General features: G+C 36.1%; 1 protein-coding gene across 3 annotated transcripts in view; it reads left to right on the plus strand.

Annotated features, from left to right (window-relative positions):
- LOC116730340 (transducin-like enhancer protein 4) overlaps nt 1–20,174 on the plus strand; it is a 54,830-nt gene that overhangs the window by 22,086 nt on the left and 12,570 nt on the right. For 2 of the 3 annotated variants that reach the window (XM_032579478.1, XM_032579480.1), the window contains exons 6-17: nt 3,017–3,091; nt 3,542–3,743; nt 5,360–5,376; nt 13,831–13,953; nt 14,329–14,382; nt 14,484–14,636; nt 15,447–15,579; nt 16,332–16,519; nt 17,598–17,674; nt 17,792–18,041; nt 18,121–18,368; nt 19,182–19,329. In XM_032579478.1, coding sequence (XP_032435369.1) covers nt 3,017–3,091; nt 3,542–3,743; nt 5,360–5,376; nt 13,831–13,953; nt 14,329–14,382; nt 14,484–14,636; nt 15,447–15,579; nt 16,332–16,519; nt 17,598–17,674; nt 17,792–18,041; nt 18,121–18,368; nt 19,182–19,329 — 1,668 coding nt within the window. The remainder of the gene's footprint in view (nt 1–3,016; nt 3,092–3,541; nt 3,744–5,359; nt 5,377–13,830; nt 13,954–14,328; nt 14,383–14,483; nt 14,637–15,446; nt 15,580–16,331; nt 16,520–17,597; nt 17,675–17,791; nt 18,042–18,120; nt 18,369–19,181; nt 19,330–20,174) is intronic. The other variant, XM_032579479.1, reaches the window with a different exon arrangement.

Consider the following 20,174-nt stretch of genomic DNA (forward strand, 5'->3'; position numbering starts at 1 on the left):
TGAAAATTGTTCTCTGGTCATATGAGATGGCAAACAAATTTTTTGGCCAACATACTAAATCAGAGGCGTCCAGTGTGAAGCCAAAATTTAGGGTTGAATTTTTACACATTCAAGGCTTGCCAAAAACAGACACATCCAGTGTGTTTAATACAGTGCATATATTTTTAAAGGAAACTGTCATATCCTTCTTGTTGCTGAGAATAAACAAAAATCATTGCTGGACCAAGAACATACAAAAAAGGACTCAAACATTTCAGGAGGTTGTATGCCTTTCTTTTAATAGGACATTTACATGTGGTCATTTTAATAGTACAGATTTACAATGATTAACATAACTTTTTCTAAAAACATCAGACTATTTGGCCCACATGTGTACTCTATTTATGGCTTTCATCTAATGTTGCATTCTGCCTTAAACAAGTTATCGCCATGGCAAGGCATGATGGCAGCATCCTTCTGTGAGATGTTTTTCTTTAGCAGAGATGGGGAAGCTGGTCAGAATTAATGGGAAAATGGATGGAACTTGTTAAATTGGACAAAATAATTTTGACTTTGGAAAAAATTCTCAATCAAGATAACCCAAGAAAATCAAAACACACAACTAAAATGACAACAAAATGGTTCGGATCAAACCATATTCCTGTGTTAGAATGGCCCAGTCAAAGTCAAAACTGAATCCTGAACATGAAAACTGATGTTCACAGAGATGCTTCTTCCGATCTGACTGATCTGAGCTATTGGGCAAGGATTTCAGTCTTCAGATGTTCCCAGCTTGCAGAGCGATATCTTTAAAGACTTGCTGCCGTAATTGCAGCAAAAATCACATCACAGTTTGTACTTGCAACATGATTCGATGTGGAAAAAATGGCGTCACTATTCAAATACTTAATGCTGTATGTACAGTTCTGTTTCTGTAAGATCAAGAAATTTTTCACCAATATGGGCTTAGATGATAAAAGTTCATTTGTAAGATTTTTAGTTAATGATGGCCATTTCAGGTTCGTAGTTATTGGAAGTCTAGATGAGAACTTCATAAAATCATAAAGTCAGATTTATCAGAGTTTTGGATCTTCACTTGTGTGCATGTCACGTTCTGGTAGGTTAGACTTAGGGAGCCTACGTGTAGCTGAACTCGATGGTCAGGTTCATTTCCACACCTGATAAGCTCTTTCATCTTTGCTTTACTTTGATGTTCTGCGCTCCTGGATGAATCTTCCTGCTCTTTCTGTCTGCATCTGCCTTCCTCTCTCTGTACCCTTTTTGTGACTTTGTACTGCTTGCTGTCTCCCTCTTCTTAACTGTCTCTGTCTCTCCACAAAAATGTTAATGTGATGAAGGTATGGCAGCTATTTTGTTTTGAATCATTTCAGATGCACCAGCAACTAAATAAGCAAGTGAACTGTGTTCAGGATTCAATTGAGAAGCAAATATTTAACTTTGCAGGAAATGTAAAGCGACATTTAATCATAAGGAATGAACTCCTAAAAGCAAAGCTTCAGCCTATCCCTCATATCAGAGGATCAGACAGTACAAGTTTCTCATAGGATGAGCATTTTTGGTTAAAAATAGCTTAATACATAAGTGTCAAACAATAATGTAAAATCATGCAACTGTTTTTGTTTAAGACAAAAATATATCTGTTGCTGCTAAAATAGAAATTGTAACTGTTTATAACAATGTTACCTATAACTTGTAGTTTTATTTACATTATTTTGTTCGTTTGTAATCCTGCAACTCCTGTGAAATTTAATAGCTTTTAAAAGTGCTTTTGCATGCAATATCATGCCTTTTTGCTGTCCTGCTTTTCATAGAGCAACAAGTTCAACAAATTGAGATTAACTGGTTAATTAGTTGGGTTGTCTGCTTAGGTAGAGCCTGCAATTGGCTACTTTACAGAAACGTCACTGTTAGTTTGTCAAGTATTACTTAAAAACGAAGGAAGAGGAACTCATTCAGTTTATACATCACAACTATCTATTGGTTTTTTTGACTAGTTTGATTTGTCATTTCTTCTGTGGCTCAAGTGATGTGCAATGTGTTTATAGTGTAGAAACAACTTCCAGTCGCAACTGTTCATCTGGGATCAACAGTGGTCTTGATTACTAGCCTGTGAATTCGCAGCAGGCTTCGGTTCACGCAGCAGAGAGCAAGGGGGATGATGTGAGCAGAGCATACACCAGCATGAATGGCAATGCTAAAACCCTCCTCCTGCCTCTGATTGGTTGTTTGTGACTAGGAGTGTTGCATTTTGTGTGTTTTTGCAGGTGGCAGTAGGAGCAAAGAGAGAAGGCTGAGAAGCTTGATTTATTTATTTTTTTCACAAATTATCTCATATCCTATATTATACTGTCACAACAAAGTGTAAAGTATTTAAAACTTTGAAGTGCCTCAAATAAAAGCAATTCAGTGTTAAAAGGGCAAAAATCTTCACTTGAATGCAATTTTATTGATTTTTGAACCACTTTACTTTATTTCAGACACTTACTGTGACTGGATAGGTAAGAGTCTTAAATAATAATAATAATAAAAAAGTATTCCTTTAATAAGCAACCATCTCTTAAGAGCCCTTGAATAGTTTTATTTTCCTGGTTGTTTATCCCTTGTATAAATTGTATAACAGAGCTGGACTGTGAAGCCAAAGGAGCGCAAATGTAGATGTTTTCAAGTGGTCACCATTTTATTTTATAGCTGTTCATGTCATTGTAAAATAAAGGGAGATTACTTTGAACTCCATTAGTAATTGACCCTCATTCCACATAAAATTTATTACCCTATTAAACTATTTCCTGTGGAGTCGGTGGTTTCATTTGCTATTTTAAGTCTTTTGAACCAGCTTGATGCTTAGTTTGCAAATTATGTTCTCATTTAGAGTAGTATAATTAGTGCCGATGAAAGGTTTTTTTCTCAGATTTTCCAATCTTTTTAAAAATCTAATTATCTTTTTTAAGAAAATATTTCTCTCTGTGAGTGAAATTTTCACTGAATCTGTTGCTGATATTTCCTTTCTGTCCATCAGCACCAGCAACAAGTGGTGCAGGCTGTGGAAAGAGCCAAACAGGTCACTATGGCTGAACTCAACGCCATCATAGGAGTGAGTTTAACACACACACACACACGCCCCCCTACACACACACACATACACACATGTAGACAAAATCAATAAGTAAGATTCAGATAGTGTTTTAATTTTGATGAGAATGTCAGCAAGGATAACATGACTCAGGGTTGACTACAGCTGTAAGAATTTTTTAAAAATCTAACTCGAGATAATACATTTTAATCTGATTTTTTTGGTGTAATACTTGATGATTCTCTCTGAAATCTTCTCAATATGACATTTGAAGGGATTTATTGGTCAAAATGATCTGTAAAATTTGTTTTTCAACCATTACTTAAAATCTATTCCACATTTTGAGGGAATCAAGCTTTCCTTCTCTGCACCACAGGTCAAGCTAAAGTGAAAGTGCTTCAGATGCTGCCACTTTTGTGCTTTTTCATTCCCACATACAAACTGTAATCCATGTGTCCGTATGTGGATCAGCAGCAGCAGCTCCAGGCTCAGCACCTCTCCCATGGCCATGCCATTCCAGTCCCGCTCACCCCCCATCCAGCAGGCCTGCAGCCCCCTCTGCCCCCGGGTGCCAGTACTGCCAGCCTGTTGGCTCTGTCATCAGCTTTGAGTCACCAGCTGCCACTTAAGGATGAGAGGAAACACCACGAGAACAACAGTGAGCACACAAGAGGTATGTCTGGCTCTGTGTGGGTCTAACGATGAGTAACTTTCAGAGAACATCTGTTTTAATTAGCCTTATGATATCCACTTATTCTGTCATATGTAGTGGCTTATCATTTCTTTCACATGGCCTCACATTAAATAAGACATTTCTTTTTTGTGGTTTATGTCAGTTTAGATTAACATTATATTTTCTGGTTTTTTTAATGCTTGAAAAATATATGAAAGCTGAGACTTTGAAACATAATAGGGTTTTAAAAATAATCCTAACACTGTTTCACGTGTTTTAATAATTATATCAGTACATCCTCTTGCTATCTAAAGGCATCTGTTGCTTCTTCATATTTAGTTCCCCTAATGACCAGCAGGTAAAACTGTATAAACAAAGATCCACTGTAAGTCATTTTAATTTGCCTGTTAGGAAGGCAAAAACCACCATGTTGCCCTTTTTGTCTTCTACACTGAGATCAGCTTTGATTCTTCTCTGATGTGATTTCCAACTTGAGTATTTAATTACTGTTCACGGAGTAGATATGCTTGTGTGTATAAGATAGAAACGGTGCATGCCATCACTTAATTGTTTTGTTGTAACAAGGCTGTGAGGGTTTTTTTTTTTACTGTGCATTCGAGCAGTTGACCTTGCCCTTTACCTGCAGAACAGCTAACATGAGCTAATGAAGCAAGCACTCTCATGCATTAGCAGAAGAATCAATAAAAATGCAATCTGAACCTCAGAAAATTTATATGTGCATGTGTTTTTAAATGCTTGATTTCTAGAATTCACTTTGTTGTATAGTTGGTAAATCTAAGTTTAATGATCACTTTGTGGCTCTCCTTCCTTTACAAACCTTGATATGATGTTTTAGACAATCTTCACTGTCTATATCTGTAATTAAAGGGAGACCTTGTATTGGCCTATAATTTCAATCTCCTGTCAGGTTTAACAAATTGCTGTTTTCTAACATTTGACATTATAATATTCCTTGTAAAGATAAGTTGTGGATAAAGTGACAATTATTAACTGTTTTTTTATGGTTTTGTTTGTTTCAAACTATTTTTTTTCTTTGCACGTACATAACTTGAATGGCAAAATTCAAATGTTTAAACAGTCTTTCCTTTGTAGGGTTGGCTTTACGTTATACTTCTTATTGTAGCAGATCTTTATGACAGTGAATTTTTAATAGTTGAGTCTTGCAATGCTTCTAATTAATTAGTACAAACCATTTTTTAGAATAAGAAATATATTCTTTATCCTGTAAACTTTGCTTACAGGACATATTTGGTGTAGAAAGTATAGTGTTTTGTTTATTCACCTCTTTTAATCAGATTTGCTTAAACCTCAGTAATTCATTATGTTTTTTGTTTTTATTAAAATCAGCTGAGCTCTAGCTAAACTCGGCAATATCGGGTGTTGATTAAAAAGTTTGAAACAACTGTAAGCGTAATAAAAAAGATAGGGAATGACCCACATTAATTGGCCAGATCACACAGTTAAGAAGATGATACTGTAGTACATGTGGTTGTTTAATATGGGTCTATGTCATTTTTGCTTTAGTTTTTGAATATTTTATTAATTATATTTCTTTCTTTGTGTCTCTCTCTTTCTCTTGCCTTTTGCCTCCTCAGACAGAGATTCAGTTAAGGTAAGTTCTTTCAGTCTTTATTATCCTCATAACAAGAACCATCCTTGACTCAAAGATTTACTGTATCTTCATTTGCGATGATCAACCAGTATGTCTGAAGGAAATCTAGGTTACATTTGAGTGCATAATCCTTTCTGACTCACTTTCTGACATTTAATCAGACTAAATTAGTACAAGAAGCACATTTTTCTGCATTACAACATGGCACCTTTATCCAGTAATTGTTTTACATTTCTAGATCTGAATGCAGTTTTAAGCTTCTTTTTATCCACTGAATAATTTCTCAAAATTTATATATTTAAGAATGTGCTTTTAAAAACGAAAATATAAGATAAGTTATGACAGAAGCTGAGCAGAAGCTAAAAACGAAGGAGTTCAGGAACAGATCATGGTTACATCCAGTGAGTGTGGTAAATTAGTCCCTTAAGCGGCACAGACCCCACCCCCCCAAAGGAAAACATTTGGTTTGTTGAATACTCAATGAGCAGATTAGCATGTCTTTATATGAGCAAGCTGAGCTCACATGCTTGAACATGCCGTTTAGAGAAAATGTGTGTGTGTGCTTTTTCTGATTTGAAGGAATTTTCTTTAACGTTTAATATGTCATCTCCTGTCCACCATGTAGCAGATCCTCAACCACACACACACGCGCACGCACGCATCATGACTGCTGTAATTAGTAGGTGTATGTGAGCACTCACATATAGGGGTGAACATGTGTGTGTCTGTGTTTCTGAGGTCATCAGAAATCAGCAATAAAGACGGAGAGGCCAGAATGATAAATTCCTTTCATTAGCGCTCAGTGAGAAATCTCCCTCACACACACAAACACACAGAGATGCTCTTTGACACAGCGGCCAACAGTCACTCCATGAAACCAATAAGCCGTTTGTCAGTGATCTGCCGTTGCCTTGGCTACAGTCCACAGAGTACAGTTTGTGTGAATTGCATGAACATCTGTGCCTTGATGTCCTTGGAATTAGGTCCTCACACTCCGATAAAGGTGTGTGGGTATGAAGCGAGCTCCAGCACGCGCGTCTGCAGACCTATTGTAACCCGTACAGGCAGTCAATTAAACAGTCATGGTGTGTTCAAGGACAGAGCCATCTGAGAGCCTTTGTTGCTGCTGGTAGTAATGAGTGTGAGGGTAGCAGTTGGTTTGATTATTTACATCATTGAGTTGATTATGAAGTATATGCAATATCCCCATTAAGTCTGAGTTATGTAGACTAAATGTTCTTTCTGTGTAACAGATCTGATTAAAATGATTTAAAAGATCACAAAATCTTTATTGATGAAAACCAAAGATGACCAGTGCATTCTAACATGTTTTGGAAAATTGTGAGATGCATTTCTGCTAGTAAGTCTTTTAATAAATTACCCAATTCCAAAACGTTGGACTCCAAAAATAAAAATTGTGTTTGTGATAGTTTGGATTTTTATTTCTAAAACTGGCTGCCTCATCACAAAGTTTCTAAATTTGAAAATCACTTGACACTGTGGTCCAAAGTATTTAGGTAAATATTCTTCTCAAGATAAGCATCTTTAATGAAGCATCTTACTGGTTTGCAGATTATTTGGCTAATAGGACACAATGTGTTCAAATGGCTGGGGCAAATTCCTCTTTTGTTAAGGTTAAAAAAGGTGTACATCAAGGATCAGTCATAGGGTTCATTTTAATCACAATTTGTCAAATACTTCCCATCAGTTTATGCAGATTGTGCGATTTACTATTCTTATTGAACTGAATAGGGATATACATTTCTACAGGCTCCTTTTGATGAAATGCACATTTTCTTGAGCCACTAAAATTTGTTTTAAATGGTGAAATGCTTTTTTCAAATTCATCTGTTTGCTGAGAGTAGCTCCTCAATAAGAAGGGGAGGTAAATTTATTACGAGGGTCACTGGTTATTTATCTGGGATTAATTGTTGATGAAAAGCTTTCATTTTAAACTTCATGTGAAACATTTAATCTCCAAATTAAAGGTGAAGATTATGTACTAAATGTTATGTACTACAGAAATAAATCATGTTTCTCACTGTATGAGAAACATGATTTGATCACAGCTCTGTTTTTGTTTGTACTTGGTTAACATTGTCTAAATGTCAAAAATTAAAAGATATTAAAAGCCATCCATGTACTTTCTAAACCTAACTATCCATACAGCGTCATAGGGGAACTGCTGCCTGTTTTTAGTGGTCATTTGGTGGATGGATAGGTCACCAGTTCCTCAAAGTTTCTTTGAGTTATCATTGTCAACATAACGTACTATAGTTAGAACAGCCTTGATCTGCTGATTTGATTTCTTTAATTATATTGAACTTCGGCCTGAATGAACCACAAATTTTTACTTCATGTTTGAGCACCTCACTGATACCAAAAATAGGTTCAAATATACAGTTCTTCACATTATCCACACCCCAGAGTGACTTTGTCAATTTCATGTGGCAGTGATTAGATAAAGTTAATTTACTGATTGGAAAAGTATCACACCCATCGCCTGTTTGGTCCAATCAAACTGAAAATCATCTAATTCTTGTCACCAGCTGATTTCTCTGCATGTCTCTACTGGAGCCCATTACAGCTTTTTGCTTGTGTGGAAACTGCAATATGCAACTTACTTTTGAGTTTTTGTTATTTTCTGTCTCATTTTATTTTTGCTTGCAAACAAGCTTTACAGCCACAGTCCATTTCTCTTTGTCAGTGCTGGGATGCTCTTTTATAAAACTCTGACTGCAGCGTGTCGCCTCGCCTTCCATGCTGGGCTGGCTGCAGAGAAAGAAACAAATGAACAGGCCAAGAGAGATGGATTAAACCAAATAACTACCACACAGACTTCAAAAGCCTCTGGGTTTGTGCAGAACTTTGTGCAGAATAAAGGTGAGAAACAAAAAAAGTGGATATTTTGCTGCCTAATTGGGTGAGTGACCATCTGAGCTGTTAATCAAAGAAAAATAAATATAATTGGACCACTGGTCACAGCTTAGACATTTCAGCTCAGGCAGAAACCCCTCTGTGTCACATTTTTTCGCATTTGGTAGCTCTCCTCCATCAAAGATCATTGTGTGGTGTATTAAATCTACATTAGCATCCTGCCATTTGGGGATAAAAACCAGCATGCGCTCATTGCCGGAGCAACAAATACAATCCCTGGTTGTGCATTGTCCCTGCTCAGCTTTAGGGGCAAATGTGGGGCGTTGATTCAAGGGACACTTCTAGGTGAGGCTAACTGGCACATCTGTGATGCATATTTGCAGGGTTAGTGACTGTGGTGAGACCCAGAGACACCTCTACTCCGTATCTAATGGAATGTCTTATCAATATGTGTGGGAAAAATGTGGAGACAAAAATGAAACGGAGGACTAATTTGTGCATAATGTATGACTACTTACTCTGTGTAGCCTTTGAAGTACATAGTTGCTTTTCTGAGCAGCTCTTAAAGTGCCTGTTTGTCACCAAGTAACAAAGTCACATTTAGGGATGACATTATTGCCAACTTTAGTGGTTGCCATGGTAAAAATTTTGTTGGTTACTTTTGCAGTTTTAAAAATAACATACAATAAAAACATATGTGGCTAAGGCACGCATGGATTAACAGACATCAGCTTCCCCTGGTGCCCACATTCACTGTACATGCAGCTAATGAAAACTCTTTAAACAGTTGGCAGGTTTGGTGTCTGGTTTGTTTGATGAACTTTTTAACCAGCTGATCAGATATATTGGGCTAGTTGTACTGCAATTGAGAGTCTATTACTACTTTTCAAAACTTCCAACATAACAAAGAAGATTATGCATGAACCACATCCAGGAAACGTAATTCGTATTTTCATAGGATCTTCACAAAACTCCAATAATATTATAACAGTGATGATTTATACAATAATCATGATCAAGCATATTCCTCCAGGTTTTCTGTTGGTTTTGGGAACAAACTCACTTGTTCTGCTTTTTATACACATTCACCAGACAGTTTTTAAGGTACACTTTGCCTTTAAATACGCCTTATTTATCCTCAAAAAGATTCAATGAGGTGCCTATTACAAATATCACTCCATGGTTGCATGGCATGGTTAAATCTTTTGTACCACCAAATCTCAATGGTGCTTTAATGGATTGAGATTAGGTGTTTTTTCAACCATTACACTACAATACATTTTATGATGTACAAGAAACCAGTTAGAGAAAGTGTGAAACATTTGTGTCATAGGACATCATGACCAGTGTTGTATAGTAACGAAGTAAAAATACTTCACTACTTTACTTAAGTATATTTTGGAGTACTTCATACTTTCCTGGAGTATGAAAATTTTTGATGACTTTCACTTTTACTTCACTATATTTCCGAACTTAATTGCGTACTTTTACTCCGATACATTTTCAATGTGTGGTTTAGTTACTCGTTACAAAAAAGCGAGAGAGAGAAACGCAAGTGTTTTGACTCCACCTACTGATTAGCAAGTAGCAAGCAGGCTACCGAACAAAGTCCGTAGCTTGCTTGCCTGGGCTTGTTCATCACCACCAATAGGATACTTCTTCTTCTTCTTCTTTTCTATTATGGCGGATCACAAGCAACTTTAAGGTGCATACCGCCACCTACTGTACATGAGTGTGTAGAAGCATTACTTCATATCTATTAAATTCTACTTTTTAATTTTGTATTCTTAAGATAAATAAACAATGCTTTCCTTAATTTGTGAATATCTGTTATGTTTCCTTCATTTCCTAATATACCTTTAAGATTCCATTCATGCCCCATATTTCTAACTATTCTCTTTAATTCTTCCCTTTCGAGTTCATTTGACTTACAGTTCATCAATATGTGTTCTACATTTTCTTTCTCTCCACATCTCTCACATTTATCATTATTTTTCCTCCCTATTTTATAAAGCATGTCATTTAAGTAGGTATGACCTACTCTTAATCTACTAATTATTATTTCTTCTCTTCTGTTTCGTTCATTAATGCTTCGAATTCAAACTGACTTTTGTACTTCATATAATCTTCTTCCTTTCTTATCTTCATTCCACATTTTTTGCCATTTCTTGATTTCTTTACTTTTAATTAGGATACACCTGTTTCGCTTCTCCCATTAAACACAAAGCAAGTCTCGCAATCAGTAGCAGTCACATGGAAATTCTATCTTACAAAAACTCCCCGTCCAACTTGAAGAAACACATCGAGGTAACTTCTTATGAAATGGTTATAATCCTCCTGTTTCAGTAACTATAGCTTGGTCACTAGGCACTACTGTATTGTGAAATCTTGACCATAAATGAACTTTGTTTGGCATTGTTTCAGTTCCACACGTGGTGTATTTAGCTTAGGCCTAATGTTGACTGTAGCAGGCTACCTAGACTCCTCTGTTCAAGGGGGGACAGAAGCCATAGCAATAGCAATTTAGACTAAATTTAACGAATATAGGAAAGGCATGCAAGTTCAAAACCAGGTTTACAGATGCCAATAAGCTGCATTTCCCTCCCAATTCTTTTTTTCTTTTGCATAATGACCAGTTGTGTGCACCACCTACTGACTGTAGCATTGACTGATTCACTGATTTGTGAAGTAGAGTAATCGTAACAGCTCTTTTTCTTCATGTTGGCCGCATTTTCTGTACTATTTATTTTTCTCATTTTCAGCACTGACCTTACTTGAAGGGAAAACTTAAGGCTTACAAAAACATTGTATTTTCTGTCCTGGAGGGTATACTAAGAAGCTGGTTCAGTTGTAAAGCAGGTTAAGTTAACCTTGTGCTATAGGTAAAGCACCTAATTTTCTTAACTAAATGATGCCTGCAGGTATATCTATTAGCAGGTTTAATTTTGCCTGCACTTGGTTGGGTACATTATTTTAAGTGTATTTGACAAGTTTACCAAAATATAAAAAATGTCATTCAAACTGCATTTGCTTTGTTTTACTTTTTACTTGTACTTTTCATTACATTACTTGAGTACATCCATTTTTACAGTAATTTCCATACTTAAGTACAAGAAGTTTCAAATACTTTAAGACTTTTACTCAAGTAACATTTCAGTCAGTGACTTCGACTTTTACCAAAGTCATATTTTGGAGAGGTACTTGTACTTTTACTTGACTCTGAGATTTCAGTACTTTATACAACACTGATCATGACACTGATGTCATGATTTGTGTCATGGCATGTCTAAATCCAAATATCCATCTCCTTATGGAGATGGATACTCTGTAGATATAAAGGAATATGATCAGCTGCAATACTATAGATCCTCGTGCATCTGTTAGATGTATGGATGTCACAGTCTCCTAGTTTATCACATTTATTTAATGTAATAAACTTTACATTAAATTGTAATTTGTGTTAAGAATTAAAAAAGAGAACAGATTAAATCACAAAACCTATGTTGACTAAAAATGTAAATTTTTACAGATCATTTTAGTCAATGTCATTGATTATGTTGATGAATCATGTCAGCCATAGTTAGGATGTTAGGATGAATTAATCAAGATTGACACTGATGTAACACCCAGAAAGAAGATTCCTAAAGTGAATGAAAAAGAAAGCGGCTCGGCTACAGATACCATTATCAAGAGTCGCAGAATCAATTGGATACGGGAAGTAAATGTAATTATGATGTCAGTGAAAATTAATACTTTCACTCACCCACACTGAAGACTTTGTCACAGTTACAATGCTCACTCAGCCGGCAGGGCCTTCATTTGTCTCCACAGCAAAATTAATTTGCTTTGATGTTTTTGAAAAGAGCTAATTTGCAGGCTAATTAATCTAATCAGCCTGAAAAGAAGGCGACAGAGAGGGATGGCTCAACTTGCTCCTCTATCACTCATGAAGAGACATATGCCCATACACACACACACTGATATCTGCAGATTATTTGCACATCCAGAGGACTAAAATGTAAACAGGAACAAGTGCTCCACACACACACACAAACACACGCCGCTTCACCCTTCCCCCCGCTCGGAATCGTTGTCATCAACACTTGCAGCACGGCAAAGGGCAGTGAAAAGGTTACAGGCGTGAGTTAGTGGAAAGGTCGAGCTAAAGGTCTTGTTTTATTTTATTTTTTTCTTTCTGTCCAGTGTATTCTGGGTGAGCAGCGCCTCCCAATGTGAGAGAGACGGGGCAAAGATATTCAGAGGAAGAGGGGCGATCTCTTAGTTTGATCTCTTCTCAAAGAACATTTATTGATATTTAAAAGATGCAAAGCTCGATTAGGAATAAGCAGCATCTGTGGCACAATCGCTCTGTTAAGGATGCTTCACTGTTTTGTTGTGTTTAAAATAGGAGTATTTAACAGATAGTAGAGTTGATCTTTAAATTATTTAGTAGAATCTTCCCTGAAACCATGAGGCAGAGAAGCCCCAACTCGCCCACATGTCGATTTGTATGGAATGTTGTGGGAAGGATATAAAACATGTGGGAGAGACCCACTTTTAATTTTACAGTACATTCAATATCTTTTTAAAGCCCAGAAACTGCCTTAGCTAAACATGTAAAAAGTGTGCCTTGACTGGAATTTTAGTTTTGTCTGCATTTGCAAAAGAAATGCAAAGGAGATCAGTTATCAACACCACTTAAAATAAAAACCCAATACATTCATTAATTCACCTTAATCAGTCGTGAAGCTGTAGTCAGTTGATCTATTTTATTGCAGTAGTAAAATCTAACGCAATTTGCAGCTGTACTCCAAAAATGAGCTTTGGAAATTTTTTATGTTTGTCTTCCTGATCGTTCTCATAACTGTGTGCAGTGGCTGAATAAAATTGGGTTGTTGTCCAGAAAAACAACTAAAATAAAGAACAGCTAAAATAAATGGGCACCTTTGCCATGTCATATTTATCCTAAAGGAAACATGAAGTCGTTGATTGCAAATTAACAGTTGCTAGATGCTCCAATAAATTTTATTTTTTTCTACTCAATAGTTTAAATAGACTCAGATTAAATGTAAATGGATGGATTTGTTTTAAGGTGTTTTAGCAGGAGTCCTATAACTATCAGACCCTCCATATTTTCATGTTAGTGTAGCTGGTAACACTAACATGAAAATATGGAGCGTCTGATGACAACAGATCTTTTTTGGAAAATAAATTGTAGATAATTTGTCCAATAGTATGAGTTACACTACGATTATCTTTCACTGCCTTATCTGTCTCAGTAAAAGTAAAAAAAATTTTAATTGTTTCATTCGCAATATAAACTGATTTAATTTCATTCTGGTGCATGTATAAATTGTCTTAGTTTAAAACTAAGTGTTGAATACATAAAATATTTTCAGTTAAAATTATGTTGTAATCTATTTGGTTTTAAGCTTTTAAAATTTGATTTAAATTCCATCAAGAAGAATTACTATATCATGTTTTATTCCACAGACATCTGGTTTATAACATCTGGTTTATAAGCGATAACAGAAATTGTTGCTCAAATTATTTTAACATGTTTGCTTTCTGCTTCAGAGTTCATCCGTGTCTCCGTCAGCCAGTTTCCGGGCTGGAGAGAAACATCGGAGTTCCAGCGATTTTTCATCCGAGAGCAAGAAGCAGAAGACGGATGACAAGGAACTGACCTCCAGCCGCTATGTGAGTGATGAGCTTAAACCCTCCTTCTCTGGGCAGTGAAGGAGGTGTATGATTAAATATTTTCTCACTGCAAGAAAAAATTGGAAAATTTATCTCAGTTCTTGAGTCTGTTTTTACTACACTTTGTTTTGAAGAGCTGAGGAAGGAAATGGAGAAAAGCTTGGGAGAACTAGCTTTTCATGTGTGAAGCCACTAGCTTTTAATTTGTCCTTTTATGTTTTCTTATATTGTCAAAGGCAAAAAGTTAGAGCAGACTGAATGGAAAATATTGTGAGGCCATTTTATTCTGTACAGTAAAACAATATATTGTTATTTATATATTTTATTTCATTCAATTTTTCAAAAATGTAAGCTACATTTCTGTGTGAATCCCAGGAAAGTGATGGAGAAAAAAGTGACGACAACTTAGTAGTAGACGTCTCCAACGAGGTACCAGGAAGCTTTTTGTTCTTAAGATGCCATGTTTTCTTGTTCATTTGTTAAACATGTAACCTTGTTTCTTTGAAAACATCTGGGCTCACCCACCTCAGGATCCTACCTCTCCTAGAGGAAGTCCTGCCCACTCTCCTCGGGAGAACGGATTGGACAAAAGTCGCCTGCTAAAGAAAGACGCCCCCCTGAGTCCTTCTTCTATCGCCTCCTCCAGCAGCACACCTTCATCCAAGTCCAAAGAGATTAATTTGGTGAGTCATTTGGGGAATTACCGTCTTTTCATCTGATTAAATTCTTTTTTAAAGATATTTATATCAGTGTAAACATTCAAGCAAATCATTGTAAGTCAAGTATGAAGAAATGTTTTGATGATAAATATCTTAATGCATCAGGATATACTAAACGCTTTATGGACTTCACCAGGTTCTAAAATGCTTTAAATCTAACCATAGGAGATCAGATACAAAGAACAGATTACAGATGACAAATAAAGAACACTTTTGTTCCTTTCACAGTATTTTAGCAGAAAAAAAGCTAAAAGATTGGTTAACAAAATGCACTTTAGTCATTGAGTGTCTCAGAGGAAGGCGGCATTAAATGATTCTAGAGTCAAATAAATGAAGTCTAGACCCAATTGAAGTGTGCAAAAATCTGAGTTGTGCAAAAATAAATCTGCAAACCTCACTGACTTGACACAATACTTTAAGTGGCTCTACAATTTGAGTTTACAGTTATTTACTTTCTTACAGCATCTTTATCTAAGATTCATTTTACTTCAAAAATCTTTACTGCATCTATCATGTAGTACAGTTAGATTTAAAAAGTTTTAGAACTTCAGAGCTATGTTATGTCCTGATACTTAAACCTATAAAACTAAATAAGTATTCTTTTTAGTATACTTGTTTTGTTTGTGGGTTTTGTAATTAAGAAAGTCTGTATATATATATATATATATATATATATATCCTACTTAGGTTGTGAATTGCTTTGCATCCTTTCTAGATGTGAATTTACATTTTTTCTAGTAATTTGCTCTTCTTTCTATGATGTACTTGATTTAGAATGAAAAATCTACAACCCCTGTGTCTAAGTCCAGCACCCCAACATCCCGCTCTGAGGCTCCCACACCCAGCAGCACCTCCACCCCTGGCCTGAGGCCTGCACCGAGTAAACCCACAGGAGCCGAGCTGCTGGGTCAGTCCTGATCGTAGCTGATCATAAAGCATCTTTACAGCAACGAGAAGCATGGAAGTCAAAAGGAATCACAAAGAACTTTTAATACCAATAAGCCTTCCTCAGATTTGAGTACATAGAGTTTGAACATTGTAATGTTTCCAGTATATTTATTTTCTTAGACAAAGCTAAATTTTGAGCAAGAAGTTGAAATGATCTTTCATAATTCTTATGTCATTTCTACATGTTATATTTCAGAATATAAAAAACATATTGACATATTTCTGTATCTGAAGAAGTAGACCATGTTCTTTTGTTTGTTTTTAATTAATTAATCTAATCTAAACCTCAATTTTAATCATGCTTTAAAAATATTTCTCCTAATGTTTTCATACTGAATGAAGAGTATAATATATGTATATATATATATATATATATATATATATATATATGCATATGTATATATGCTCTTATATATTTATCAATGTATTATTTGTGTCATATTTATTCTAGTTTTCTTTTCTGTTTTTCACCTGTACCTGCACCAGTAATACTTGTATGTATGTGTTTATATGTGTGTGTATGCATATATAGTCACACTTTCTCTGTGTTTTCTGGTATCCAAGCAACAACATTTTGTTGCCAAATTCACTGTTGTGTCTATGCAATGACAATAAAGTAAGTCTAAGTCTACTAAGGAATTTGCGTCTTACTAAACCTGTCCTCACACTGTGTCAGGAACCATTGTAACTTCTGCCTTTGTTGTCTTCCAGCTTCCGGTCTCCGGACGCCGCTCGCAGTGCCCTGCTCGTACCCCGGACCGTTCGGAATGGTTCCTCACCCCGGCATGAACGGAGAGCTGAGTGGAGCGAGCGCCGCCTACTCCGGCCTCCACAACATCTCCCCACAGATGAGCGCAGTGGCCGCTGCTGCCGTGGCGGCATATGGACGCACGCAAGTGGTACCAGAACTTTCACAGAAACACACATCCTGAATTTGTATCTGTGATCATGTTCAAGACAGAAACATGTAAAATAATGGAGAAACCATTTGAATCAATTTTAGCTGTGTGATTAAAATATTGAGTTAACTGAAAATAAAACAATCGTTATTAAAATGTTTTCCTGAGTGCAAGCAAGCTTTTCACAGTTTTCTGCTTATTGCTGTTGTTTGATCTGCCTTTAAATCAGTCAGCAACTTCCTCTAAACATCAGGCATGGTAGATATTTTGTCGGTTCTTTAACTTGTCTACTCAAACCTCACTGATTATGATTTTTTTTAAAGCCTTCATCCAGATGACCTCATATCTGATTAACCTCAGATATTTGATGGCAGATCTCAGAGTTTTGTCTGCAACCTCCAGTATTTGTCTTTGATGTAAAAATTTGACTTAGAATCTTGTAGTGTGCTGCTGGCCGTAGAGTGAAGGTCACTGACCGCAAGAGAGCAGTCAGTCTTACTAACAACACAAGCAGAAAAAAAACTGCTTTAACCTTTAAAGAGAGCTAAAATTTTCTATCTGAAAGAAAAAAAAATCCTTTAAAAATAAAGAAAGCAAGAAAAGAGAGTGGTAGAAAGCATTTCTCAAGGTCTACAGAAATTATCCTAATCTTAAGTTTTCCTTAGATTTGACAGAATAATTTCAAGTGTTTTTTTTATAATGTTTCGAATTGGGCATTAATTAAGTGTAATGTTATTATGACAATGTCTCTATTGTCCATTTACATCACCTTACCCTAAAGTAAGCAATATCAAAATCTAGTAGATATTTAAATCACATTGAAAAAGTGATTTAAATATCTATAATTAATTGTTAAAATAAAATTTGCAACCTTATCTAACTCTTTAAATAGTTCTCTTTAGTTCTCAGCTTTGAATTTTTTTAAAGAATTGCTGCTTCTAATCTGAAAAATTCTAGCATTATTCTCTCTTAAGCTTCATTATCACATTTTTCAAGCAGCTCTGCTTTAATTAGAGATGACTCATATAACAAAGGCATTTCACAGTGGTGTGTAGTTGAACTGTCGTTCTCTGACTAGGTGGGATTTGATCCTCACCATCACATCCGTGTCCCAGGGCTTCCTCCCAACCTGTCAGGAATTCCTGGTGGAAAACCGTAGGTTTCCTCACCTCAGTTGTTAATGTCAGACACACCAAGAAAGACACATGATTTTGTCGTTATCCTTTCATTTCACTCTCTTTCTTATTTCTTGCCACTCTTTGTCCCCTCCAGAGCTTATTCCTTTCATGTGAGCGCTGATGGACAAATGCAGCCTGTGCCTTTTCCTCCAGATGCTTTGATCGGCCCTGGCATCCCACGGCATGCACGACAGATCAATACTCTCAGCCATGGAGAGGTGGTGTGTGCTGTCACCATCAGTAACCCGACTCGTCATGTCTATACCGGGGGCAAAGGCTGTGTGAAGGTGTGGGATATCAGTCATCCGGGTAACAAGACCCCTGTTTCCCAGCTGGACTGCCTTGTAAGACCTGTGCCTTGACCCTTATATTCCAGACTGTGTCAGTAAATGCATGTAATACAGTGTTTTTCTGTTGCTTCAGAACAGGGATAACTACATTCGCTCGTGTCGCCTGCTTCCGGATGGACGAACGCTAATTGTAGGGGGCGAGGCGAGCACTTTGTCAATATGGGATTTGGCTACACCAACTCCTCGTATCAAAGCAGAGCTGACTTCATCCGCACCAGCGTGTTATGCTTTGGCCATCAGCCCTGACTCCAAGGTCTGCTTTTCCTGCTGCTCTGATGGAAACATAGCTGTCTGGGATCTTCACAACCAGACTTTGGTTCGGTAGGTGGCTACAGATCGGTAATGTAGTGTATAGCAATTGTATTTCCTTGACTGAACACATGAACTTGAGTATGACAGAGTATTAGGGCCACGCTAATGAAATATATATATTTTTAATTACGAGAATAAAGTAACAAAATTGCAAAAAATTAAGTCATATTATGAAAATAGTCATATGAGAACAAAATTGAAATAGTATGACAATAAAGTCATAATATTACAAGAATAAAGTTGTAATATTATGATTTTATTCTCATACTATTTCCATTTTATTTTCATATATTACCATGACTTTATTCTTGTATTTTTTTACTTTTTTCTCGTAAAATTATAACTTTATTCTTGTAATACTGCGACTTCATTCTTGTAATATTATGACTTTATTTTCATAACAGTTTATTTTGATAATTGTATGACATTATTCTCACAATTTTATGTTTTTAATTTTTTCTTTATATGGCCCTAATACTCTGTCACACTTGAGTGACATCCATTCTGCATCGCTAATATTACGTCAGTCCTCCATTTGTAGCATTTGCATCTTCATCTGCTCTGAAAAGACTTTTCTGATGGTTTAAGAGTGTGTTGGAGTATTTCCACATTCTTCCTGAAGTGCATTTGTGAGGTCAGACATTGATGTGGGACAAGAAGGGATGGCTTACAACATGTGTTCTAATTCAACCCAACTGGGCACAGTTATGTTCCAGAAACCTCACACCTGATGTTATTTTTGGATATTCATGAACTACTTTTTAGTTTTTTCTACTAATTATTGTTAAATAACATGGATGTATTGTGCATGATTCTCTGCAGGCAGTTTCAGGGTCATACAGATGGAGCCAGTTGTATAGACATCTCTAACGACGGAACTAAACTTTGGACTGGAGGTCTGGATAACACTGTTCGGTCCTGGGATCTGAGAGAGGGACGGCAGCTGCAACAACACGACTTCACTTCCCAGGTTTGTAAGAAACGCCAAAGCAATACGTATACTGTGTTAAATATTTTTATGAACCTCTTTTATGCTTATATTTTCATATAATTCTTTATAACTCAGTCCCTCTACCACATTCATAATGTAAGCTGTTGCACTGGGGCAAAGACGGCTGGGTTATTATCAAACTTATTGTACCGGTAGTTTGTGTTACTTGTAAAGTAAAAATGTTACAGATTGGTAAAAATTGTACTTCGATGGACGAGTCCCTGCCAATTGCAGCGTGTGTGATTACCGTCTCTGCTTTTGATTTATTGCAGTAATTTACCAGCTCAGTTCAGAGCATTTAACCCACACTGTAAAAAAAGTCAGTAAATTTACGGTAAAAAACTGTAAAAAACCAACAGTTTTTGACCGTCGTATCCAAAAACATTGCATTACCGTAGAAATTACATGGAACTACCGTAAGTCGAAACTGCAAAGAAAGTCAGTAAATTTACGGTAAAAAATTGTAAAATGCCAGCAGTTACTGACCAGAATATTCACAGCATTATACTGCCGTAGAAAATACATGGCATTATCATAACTGAATAAACATATATCCTAAATAATTGTGACAGTCACGAATGTAGAAAATACAGAAATATAGTGTAAAAATATAAGTAATTGTAAAGTTCTTAAAAAATTGTAATATTGCCAGCAGTTAATTACCCTAAACTTAACAGTAGCAATCAGCCAAAATTACAAATTTTGCTGATGTTTAGATCTACAATGTAAAAGCGTAAACAAGACTGCAAAATAATTTTTTACAAAGAACAGAATGCTGGTGTGATATTTTGGTTTCTTTTTTAATAATGCCTTTAATACACCAA

Source organism: Xiphophorus hellerii, chromosome 12 (genome assembly GCF_003331165.1).
Source record: "Xiphophorus hellerii strain 12219 chromosome 12, Xiphophorus_hellerii-4.1, whole genome shotgun sequence".
NCBI lineage: Eukaryota > Metazoa > Chordata > Actinopteri > Cyprinodontiformes > Poeciliidae > Xiphophorus > Xiphophorus hellerii.